At 45.9% G+C, this 11,358-nt stretch overlaps 1 protein-coding gene across 1 annotated transcript; it reads left to right on the top strand.

Moving 5' to 3' along the window:
• The first annotated feature begins 7,627 nt into the window (after positions 1–7,627).
• Positions 7,628–8,581, top strand: OR6Q1 (olfactory receptor family 6 subfamily Q member 1). Its single transcript, XM_003122710.3, has one exon. The coding sequence runs from the start codon at positions 7,628–7,630 to the stop codon at positions 8,579–8,581; it is 954 nt and encodes a 317-aa protein (XP_003122758.3).

The following is an 11,358-nucleotide window of genomic DNA, read 5'->3' as shown; positions in this document are numbered from 1 at the left end:
GATGTCTGTACCTGAAATGAGTCAGCTACTGGGCCCTGTTAACCTTGGCTCAGCTGCCTCCTACGCTTCACAAATTGAATACTCACCACCCCTGATGTTCCTTTTGCTTTATAGTGAAATGATGCCATATTTCCTTTAGGGGGAAAAATGATTCCTTTAGCCTGTAGATAATCATCAAACAGTCTGGAGGAACTTCTTTGGAAAGAAGGTAATTAGGCGTAGTTACACTCAGGATCAAAGAAATCCTTAGTCCCAGCCTCTGTGGGACCATGAGTTCCTGCAGATTGAGGCTGGGTCTGTCACATCTGAACTGCACATAGCCTCTCTCAGGCTATGTGGCCCCATATTACTCAGTAATATCCATTGTTATCATTGTAGATCTTTCCCACCTGGAGATCAAGGGTTGGGGTGGGGAGCCCTAGTCAAGGAAGACCTCATTGCAGCCTGGGTAAATCTGGGCCTCTTGAGATTTCATTTCACCCTACTCCAGAGCAGTTAGAGCCAGAGACCTTGACAAAGAGTCTAGCTGGCATGGAACCTTCCTCGCTTGGCCTCTCATCCTCCATTGCTATTTGTCCAGCTAGTCTGCAAACCTGAGACTCCATGTAGCTTTTGCATACCCTTTGGGGCAGAGTTTTCCATGATCTATTATCAGTGTTCCTTTGTTGTCTGAGTGCATCAAACCCCCATGGAGACCTGATCCCGTGGGTCACCCCTAGGGTGTGAGAGGTACATACGTGGGAATTGAGTTATTTTATAGCCAGTGACAACTTCTGTTTCTTCCTTTTCCAGTTCAACTGATAGTGGATCTCTGACCTCTCCTTTTGTTTCAGAGAAGACGTGATCCTGGAATTTGGGGACCCTGCTCCACAGTGAGATCCAGGAACCTGCATTGGCCATCAGCTCCAAGGTTCTGGGCACGTTGGGACCGTGGTGTTCCACCCAGAGAAAAGGCAGAGAAGTAGAAGTGGCAGGTAAGTGGCTCTTCTGGAGATTCCTGAGCACCTGGTTATGGGCTATGTAGCTTCTGGTTTATACCAATTCTGGGTATTAGCAAGCACCTATCCAAAGAGCAGGCAGAGGCAGTGAATGGAAAAATCATCACCAACCAAAGAGATTCTAAATCTAGAGTCAGAAACCCTGACTTCATTATAACTCAATCCTTTCTTCAGTTTTCCCAATTGACTCCCTCATTTTTTTTCCTTTCAAAAACTCTTTTACAGGGTCATTGTTTTTTAAAATATCAATCCATTTCTCAAGTGAGGAAACTGAGGCCCACAGAATTCAACTGATTTGCTTTCGCCCACATAAAATAGGGCTGTCAAGGGATGCCTGAGGTTTTCGTTCCCTTTCATCTCTGTCTGCCCCCGCAAGACACCTCAAATAAACCTACCATATAAACAAAATCAATTTTCTTGTTTTTCAAGTGCAACTTCAAGGCCATCCCCAGGGCCCCACCGAGACTGCCATCCCCTAGGCTTTCCCTTTATTGAAATTCTTCAGTAATCACTAAACCATCAGTAACAGAAGCAAGATAATGAGAAGGTCTTCCTGGAGTGTATCTTTAAAGTTTTCAAAGAGCCTGTATATCCACTATTCATTGATTCACATAATACCCTGGGAGACAGCAAGAGCAGGAATTATTCCTATTTGGAAATAAGGAGCTCAGAAAGTTTGATCCACCTTGGCTCCTTTCTGCTGTAGCAGGCTTTCTGGCTTGGCTTGGGACTGGGGTCTCTGCTTGTCCCAGGACTAGAGACTCTTTCCATTTGTTTTCTATGCCTCGACTTTCTATCTGTTCCCTTCATGAGATCATACATGAGGAGCTTTGAGGAATAGCCCAAGCCTCCTCCGTGTTGAAACTGTGGGAATAATGAGAGAAGCTCTCAGTTAATGATTCAGGTTGGGTTTCAGGAAAGCCAAGCCCTGGGAAGGTGTTATGGTGGAAAGAGGGTGGGCTCAGGGGTCAGACTGGGCTGGTCTCAGTGGGACTTTGCCACTTCCTGGTGGTTGAAGCTAGGCTCATGGGAGCCCCACATGCTAGGTTCCTCTTCCCGCTCTGCAGTTACCTGGCAACTGGGGAAACCTAGGGCTGGGTGAGGCAGACTTAGAGAACAGCTGCTATAATACATTTTTCAGGAAATTTAAAATTAAATTCAGGAGTTCCCACTGTGGTGCAACTGGATTGGTGGTGTCTTGGGAGCCCTGGGAAGCAGGTTCCACCCCCGGCCTGGCAGAGTGGGTTAAGGACCTGGCATTGTTGCAGCTGCGGCTTAGGTTGCAACTGTGGCTTGGATCTGATCCCTGGCCCAGGAACTCCATATGACGAGAGGCAGCCAAAAAATAAAATTAAATTCAATAGCTAAGAAATATAAATTATATGCAACAATCAATTCAACTTTTTTTTCTCACCTGAGGCTGGTGAGAGGGGCTGCTCCAGGCACACAGGCATCACTCTTGCTGGCACCTTTGTTCTTAGAGCTGATTGGCAGGAGGGTTGTTTGGACTTCAACCTCCAAATTGGATGGTTCTTCTGTAAGTATTGGTGGGCTTCCTCTCCTTCCTATTTCCTTCAAACAGGTAGCAAGAAGTGGAAAGGAAGCAGCATAATCCTCAGAGCATGCGTCCAATTTTTATTACCTCAACATACCTTGCAGCACAGTGATGAACAGACAGATGAGGCCACTATTTTCAAGGAGCTTACTTGTGGATGTGTCTGTGATATTATAGACAAACAAATAAATATCTAACAGATGATAGTGAAGCTGTGACAAAAAAAAATCAAGGCAAGAAGGGAGTCAGAGAGGAATGGCAGTTGCATTTTCAGAGAGGTGGTCAGAAAGGGTCTCTCTGTTAAGGAGAATTGAAGGAAGTGCAGGAGGAAGCCACACAGAAAGGCAGAGGAACGGAAACAGCAAACCCTGAACTTTCAGTTAATGCTATTTCCTTCCATCTTTAGACCAGTCGTGCAAGTGCGTGTATTATGCCCTTCGTTTGAAGATTGAAAAAAAATGCAGTTTAGCAAGATGAAGCCTTTCCCAAAATACAGCTAGTATCTGATGGAGCCAGGGTTGAGCTCAGCTCCTGTGATTCTAGAGGTGGTGCTGTGATCTTGGGACTCGGGGTCCTGAAAATGGATGAAGTGCTGCTGTCACATTGCCATGGGCAGAGAGGCAGGCTTGCAGCGAGCACGAGCAATGGGGAGCCAGAGAGCAGGACCCTGGGCTTCAGCTCCTACACATCCTGTAGCCCCTTCTCCCTACCTCTTGGCCCCCACCCACCATTGCCTGCTCACCTTGATTGGCAGTTGTTTCTGAAATCATTGTCTGGGTCTTAGTAAGTTCATCATTTTCCAATGCCTTTCACCTTTGGGGACTAGTCTCCCAGAGGCCAGGTGAAAGGAACCTAAATAGGAAGAAATCTAGCCTCTCCCATCAGGCTCATCACACAGCTGTACCAGCAGATAGCTGCAGAAGCCAAGATTTCATTTCTCTGCATGGGCCCCAAACTTTTTTTCCCCCTACTTGATAGGGAAAAGCTTAGCCAAGGGAGCACCATTTTTGAGGACACTAAATTAGGCCAAGTTCCCCTGTGGCCTCCCCTGCTCATTCAGTGTTCGTCTCCTATGGCCCTCCCCCTCTCCTGTTAGCCATTGTTCCCTACTTGGCACTTGGGTGATAAAGTTCTCTCAGCCTTGGAGAGGAAGCCAATGCAGTTAAGAGGCCTGGGAGCCTCACCATGGCCCTGCGGGATTCCTCCAGCAGGCCCTGGGCTGCAGAGAAATTAATCTCATAGGCAGGGCTGCAGGTATATCATTTGGTGACAGGAAATGACAGAGGGTGATGGCTGACTTCTGAGTCAGATGCGCTGGGGTTTGAATCTCATCTCTCCCATTTACTTACTGTCTGGCTCTTTACAGAAGTTTGATGGCTCCTGCCCCGGGGGGTCATGGCTAGTGTTCCTTAGGGATCTAGGCTCCTTCAGTCATGTGGTTCTGCCATCCAGTGAGGTCGCCAAAGATTCTGAATTTATTTAGCCTGTGAATAGAGGAAGGAAAAGTGAGGAAGGTATACCTGCTTCTTAAAAATCCCAGCCCTACAAAAAAAAAAAAAAAAAAAAAAAAAAAAAAAAGGGAGTTCCTATTGTGACTCAGCGGGTTACGAATCCAACTAGTATCCATGAGGATGTAGGTTTCATCCTTGGCCTTGCTCAGTGGGTTAAGGATCTGGCGTTGCCTTGAGCTGTGGAGTAGGTCGGCACTTGTAGCTCCAATTTGACCCCTGGCCTGGGTACTTCCATATGCTGCAGGTATGGCCCTAAGAAGCAAAAAAAAAAAAAAAAGTTTCCTGATGGTCTAATGGTTAAATACTCAACACTATCACTGCTGTGGCTTGGGTTACTGGTTCAGTTCCTGGCTTGGAAACTTCTGCTTTCTGTGGGTGTGGCCAAAGGAAAAAAGAACATTCCAGCCCATAAATGAAATGTATCGCCAACTGGAGGCAAGAGAGTGGCGATGTAGCTCCTGACCCATCTGCCTCCAAACAGCAGCTCCACACCAAGCAGGTGCGCATGTGAAACAGCCCTCTCTCCCTCTCTCTCTCTCTCTTTTTTTTTTTTTTCATTTTTAAATTGTTATTGAAATATAGTTGACTTACAAGGTTGTGATACTTCCTGCTCTACAACAAAGCATTTCATTTATACGTGGACACACATCCATCCCCTTTCAGATTCTCTTTGCCATCTAGATTATCACAGAATAGTGTGTGGAGTTCTCTGTGCTATACAGCAGGTCCCTGTTGGCCAATGAAATATCCTACTTCTGAGCCCCTCCTTCGGATGTTGAGTAACAAAAGCAGGTTCTCTCAGTGTCACATCTGGATGTGATACAAACCCCCTCAGGTTCTGGCATCCTATCTCTAAGTCATGGATCAGAGAACTGAAATGGTTCTCAGGCAACACCTGCTCTGTGTCAGGTCCCCTGGTGGAAGCTGGGGGGCACCTGCTCTGTACCAAGATGCCCCTCGGTACATCTGCTCTGGGCCTGGCACAGAGCAGGTGCCCTGTGCATATACACATTTGGAGGAATAAGGAAAGGAAAATTCTTCCCAGTGGAGATCAGACTGTTTAACGTGAGTCACAGCTGGAAGGCCAGGTGAGATTTAGAAATTATATTACCATTCACAGAGGATGCAAGCAGGCTTGTACATTGCAGAGCCGGGGCTTGATCCCAGTTCTGTTGGATCCTAAATCTCCTTCTGTGAATGACTATGAAAAAGAGGGCTTTCGGAAACCTTCGCTATGAAACCTGTAAGGCAGGCTTCTACCACATCTGCGTGCAATGAGGAAAAGCATTTGGGAAGGCCGAGCACCATGTGTAGGATGCTGATTTGGAAGCCAGATTGCAAAGGGGAGGAATGTGCAGGAGCCATGCTCTGAAGTTTCCTGGAGCCAACAGAAGCGTGAAACATCTGGGCCTGCAGGGCAATTATTTGTTCAGGAAATCAGTGTTTATGGACTGCCTGCAGTGGGGAGGTTGGAGCATGGCTTGAGGTGTGGTGAAAATACACACAGGAATCTGAAGACTTTGACCTTGTTTATTCCTGATTTTGTGTCTCTCCTTTTGTGTCTCTCCTGGCTTTTATTGCCAGAAATCATGAAATGTGGATGCCGGAAGGAAGCTGTTTAACTATTTTTAGGAGAAAGAGCCAGAGTTTTTAGACCCAGGCAAACCTGGATTCAAGTCCCAGTTTGGCAGACTCACAGACATGGAGAAGAGACTTGTGGTTGCCAAGGAGGAGGTGGAGGCAGTGGGATGGACCTGGAGTTTGGAGTTAGTAGATGCAACTATTACATTTAGAATGGATAAACCAAGAAGTCCTACTGTACAGCACAGGGAATATATCCAACCCCTTGTGATAGAACATGATGGAAGACAGTATGAGAAAAAGAATGTGTATATACGCATGAATGACTGAATTACTTTGCTGTACAACAGAGATTGGCAGAACATTGTAAATCAACTAGATTTAACGTTTAGTAAAAACATTAAAAAAATCTCAGTTTGGGCATTGGTGACCATAGGCCAACACAATTTGTGTTCCTCCAAAGGGTTGGAGATTTTGAATAAATTGTCCAAGGTTACCCAACAGTATGCAATTGTTTTGCTTATCTACTGCTGTTTAACAAGCCACTCCAAAGCTTAGTGGCTTCCAGTACCAACAATCAATTATTTAGTTCACAAATCTGCAGTTAGGGGAAGGCTCAGCAGGGAAGGCTGGTGTCAGCCCGGCCAGCTCGGCCAGGGCTGAAGGGTCCATCCCTCAGATGACCCATTCACAGAGGTGGCACGTTGGTGGTGGCTGTCGGTGGGTGCTCAGCCACGACGAGGACCAGAGACCTTCACTCCTCTCCATCTGGGCCTTTCTGCAGGCTGATTGGGCTTCCTCACACCATGGTGGCTGGAGTCCAAGAAACAGGAAGAGGAAGCACTTTCTTAAGGCCTAGACCTGGGATCTTTCATCTCATTCTCTCGTCAAGCAGCCATAAAGTTCAGATTCAAGGGGAGTGGCTGTTGGCCTCAGTTATTAATGGGAAGAGGGTCAAAGAATTTTGAAATTGCCACAGTAATGGAAATACCATATTCTCTCATTTAATCCTAAAACTAGATAAGAATTTATCTTTTTGGACCTCATTTTAAAAAAATTTTTAGTGATTTTTATTTTTTCCTATTATAGCTGATTTACAGTGGTCTGTCAATTTTCTACTGTACAGCAAGGTGACCCAGTCACACATACATATGTACATACTTGGACCTCATTTTTATTATTATTATTATTTTTGCTTTTTAGGGCCACATGTGTGGCATATGGAATTTCCCACGCTAGGGGTCGGACTGCAGCCACAGCTGCCTCCCACAGCCACAGCCATAGCAATGTGGGATCCAAGCCGCATCTACCACATCTCACGGCAATGCGGGATACTTAACCCACTGAGCGAGGCCAGGGATGGAACCTGAATCCTCATGGATATTAGTCAGGTTCCTAGCCTACTGAGCCACAATGGGAATTCCAATTAAATGTTTCTTCTGGTATTTATTGCCCCAACCATGATATTAAGTACTTAGAGGGATCATCTAATTTAAAATATCACAATAGCTCTGTTAATCGGTTTCTTTTATAGTTGAAGCCTATGCTTGATCAGGAAGCCCAGCTCTTAATCTCTATGGTAAACCATCTATACTTCAAGTTTCCCAAATGTGTGATGTTCTCCTTGATGTCTGAGATTTTATACTTGCTACATCCTTTTCTATGTCTTGTTTATCTCACAGACTTATACTTATTTTTCAGGTTCCAATTTAGTCAGCTCTTCCTCCAGGAAGCTCTCTCTGATTCTTCAAGACTGGTTGGGCGTCTCCCCTACTGCTTCCCATTAAATCTCATCTTAGGTTTAGCTAGCTCTTCTCATTGTGTCCCTCATGGACTATACATTTTTTTTTGAGAGTTAAGGATAGTGTCTGGTCTTCATTTTCCTCTCCTGAAGTGAAAGATATTTCAGTCCTACCCCTCACAGATTGTCTTTGAGTTGTTATCTAGGAGGTTGTGCGTCTCCCGAGCTCTGGCCCCCACCTATGCAGCCATATACTTCAAACTGGACCCACATAACAGAGTTTGTCATGGTGGGCTTTAGCGAGGTGCACGAAACACGTCTCCTCCTCCTCGTAGTCTTCCTCACCATGTACCTGTTCACCTTGGTGGAGAACTTGGCCATCATCTTGGTGGTGGGTTTGGACCGCCGGCTACATCGACCCATGTATTTCTTCCTGACACACTTGTCCTGCCTTGAAATCGGGTACACGTCAGTCACTGTGCCCAAGATGCTGGCTGGTTTTATCGGGGTGGTCGGGGGCAAGAGTATCTCCTACGCTGGCTGCCTGTCCCAGCTCTTCATCTTCACCTTCCTTGGGGCCACAGAGTGTTTCCTACTGGCTGCCATGGCCTATGACCGCTATGTGGCCATTTGTATGCCTCTCCAATATGGATCCATCGTGTCCTGGGGCACCTGCATCCGTCTGGCAGCTGCTTGTTGGCTGGTCGGCTTCCTTACGCCCGTCTGGCCCATCTACCTCATGTCCCGACTGACATTTTGTGGCCCCAATGTCATCGACCACTTCTTCTGTGATGCCTCACCTCTGCTGGCCTTGTCCTGCTCGGATGTCACCCTGAAGGGGACCATGGACTTCTTGGTCTCTCTGGCTGTGCTCCTGGCATCCTCCATGGTCATTGCTGTGTCCTATGGCAACATAGTCTGGACGCTGCTGCACATCCGCTCCGCTGCGGAGCGCCGGAAGGCCTTCTCGACTTGTGCGGCTCACCTGACCGTGGTGGGCCTCTTCTACGGCACCCTTTTCTTTATGTACGTCCGCACCAAAGTGGCCTCTTCCATCAGCTTCCATAAGGTGGTGTCTGTCTTCTACTCCATCGTCACGCCCATGCTCAACCCCCTCATCTACAGCCTTCGAAATAAGGAGGTGAAGGGCGCTCTGGGCAGAGCTTTTTCCTCCAGGTCTTGGAAAGGTCAGTGAGGAGGCAGTTTCCTCACCTTGGCGTTTTAGAAGGAGGGTGGTGAGGACTGTGGAATGAAGCAGAGGCCTAGGAGTCAGGAGTTGTGGACTATGTCTTAAAGTAAAATGCTTGTCTGCTAGAACAAGAGAAATCCACCTCTCACCTAGCTTAACGAATGAGGGTGATTTTTCTCTTTCCTGCAAGAGTCCAAGGTGAGTGCTCCAGGTTGGAAGGTGGCTCTGCTCAACAGGCATCCTTGTATCTTGCAGGGTTAACATCCCCTAGGATGCTGGCCAATGAAAGCCTAAGGGCCAAATCCAACTCAGCACTTCTTCACAATGACCTGTAAGCTAAGAATCATTATTTATTTATTTTTTTGCCATGTCCGTGGCATGGGGAAGGTCCCAGGCCAGGGACTGAACCTGCACCACACCAGTGACCCAAGCCATGGCAGTGACAACGCTGGATCCTTTACCCACTAGGTCACCAGGCAACTCCAGTTTTTAAATTTTCGAATGGATTAAGACAAATCATAAGTAGAATAATAGTTTGTGAAACACAAACCCTTTATGTAATTAAAATTTCAGTGTCTCCAAATCAAGTTTTACTCGAGTACCACCACACCACATGTGTTAATTATCTATGGCTACTTTTGTGCTTCAGTGATAGTTGGGTATTTGTGACAGAGACCGTTTGCCCACCCCAAGTCTAGGGCCTTCTTATTACCTACATGGCCAACACTAGCTTCCAGTGGACACGAAAGGTGAGGATAGAGCATGGAAGAGACCTAGCCTGTATTTTGAAGTTTCTCGACTAGATGTTGTAATCAGCATTTCCACTCACCTTTATAGGTGAGAAGTCAGCCACAGGTCATATCTGATTGAAAGGGGACTCAAAAGGGTTAAGTGAACCACACTGACTCCACTTTGTCAGCTTGGCCTCTCCCGTCTTCCCTTCTGTGTGACTGAGCTTTAGCCTACTTACGAGGAATGCACCCAAGCCAGGTAATTTCCCTAACAACTTTAACCCTTGCCTTCATCGGATGTGAAAACAGGAAGACTGCCTTTTGCTGATATCAAGGTTAACAGCCATGGAAATGGAGCAAAATTCCTGCTGTCAGTGGTACAGACATGCTTCTCCCTAGAAGTCAGATTCTATTTTTAGCTTTGGCCCCTTTAATTTGCCCTGTATCCCTTTCAGTGATGTGTCCTGCAGCTGTGCATGCCTCTGGGTTAGCATCTGTCTGATCCTGCCTGTAAGTTACTGACAATAATTTTCATCATTGCATTTTATGGAGTTGCTTTCTTTTGTGTTTTGGTCTCAAATTTCCTTCTCAGTTCCAAGGTTTTTTTTTTTTTTTTTTTTTTTTTTTGGTCTTTTTAGGACCTCACCAGAGTCATATGGAAATTCCCAGGCTAGGAGTCAAATTGGAGCTGCAGCTCCAGCCTACACCACAGTCATAGCAACTCTGGATCAGAGCCTCATCTTCAGCCTATACCACAGCTCATGGCAATGCCGGATCTTTAACCCACTGAGTGAGGACACATCCTCATGGATACTAGTTGGGCTTGTTACCACTGAGCCATGACGGAACTCTGGTTCAGATGTTGTTGTTCATTCTCTTGGCCTCCCAACAAAAGTCTGTATCTGGACAGCCTAATACCTGTCAAGATTTGATTACTGTTGAAGCAGGGGAGGACAAATTTTGGTAGACAAGCAACAGTTTCCACCATAAAGTCCCCAGAATCACAGCTGATTTTCCATGTGACCCAGGCACTCATCTTCTTTGTGTCTACAATTCTCTTATTGGAAATTTAGACCAATTCTTCCTCTACACCAAAAGGTGCTTTGAAAATTGATTTAGGAAGATCTCTAGGGCAATGTCAGCTTACTTGAAGCAAAGCTTAGAAAGACAATTATAATTCAAGTAGGTTCCTTTAAGTAGACAGATGCATTCCTGATGACATTTACAATCATCATTCGAATGTGGATTTCAGAAACTACAGTGTATGGCAGAGGAAGATGCTGAGCTTGGGATGAGGGAGGGGAAGGACAGAATTCCTGTGAAGGTGTTTCTCAACTGGCCAGTAATGAGCAGATTACACCATGGGGTCCACAGAACCAGGTCTACCTCCCCGTCCCCCCAACCCCAATGCAGTGGCTTAGCTGTTGCATTTTTTTTTTTCTTTTTTTTGGGCCACCCTGTGGTATAGGCAGTTCCTGGGCCAGGGATCAGATTTGTCTGAGCTGCGGTTGTGACCTATGCCACAGCTGCAGCAACATTGGATCCTTTAACTCACTGTGCCAGGTAAGGGATGGAACATATGTCCTGGCACTGCAGAGACGCTGCTGATCTTATTGTACCACTGTAGGAACTCCTGAGCTGTTGCATTTTTAAAAAAATTTTAAAAAAGTTAAATTTTTATTATAGTTGATTTAAAATGTTCTGCCAATTTCTGCTGTACAGCAAAGTGACCCAGTTATGCATACATGCACATTTTTTTCTCATATTATCTTCCATCATTGCCAAGACCAGCTTAGCTGGTGAAGGCTGAACAATGGGTGCTGTGAAACTTAAGGAAAAAGTTAACATAAAACAAGACACAGAGACATTTATCTTAATTAAAAGTGGGAACCCAGGGACTCAAGGTCTCAGGGACCAAGAGCTGCCACCTCAAGAAACCACGCTGCTTTTATTGTGCTCTTGAGGGTTATGTCAAGTGAGGAGGGGGTTGTAGATGCAGGATATAGTTTTTTATTATTATTTTAAACATTCTTTTATTATTTTAAAAGTCAG

Source organism: Sus scrofa, chromosome 2 (assembly GCF_054392235.1).
Source record: "Sus scrofa isolate SSC_HxYL_T2T_F1_AM1 chromosome 2, Sscrofa_HxYL_maternal_Yorkshire_Landrace_v2.0, whole genome shotgun sequence".
NCBI lineage: Eukaryota > Metazoa > Chordata > Mammalia > Artiodactyla > Suidae > Sus > Sus scrofa.
Note: the sequence above shows the minus strand (reverse complement) of the source record. Positions and strands in the feature narration are given on the sequence as shown.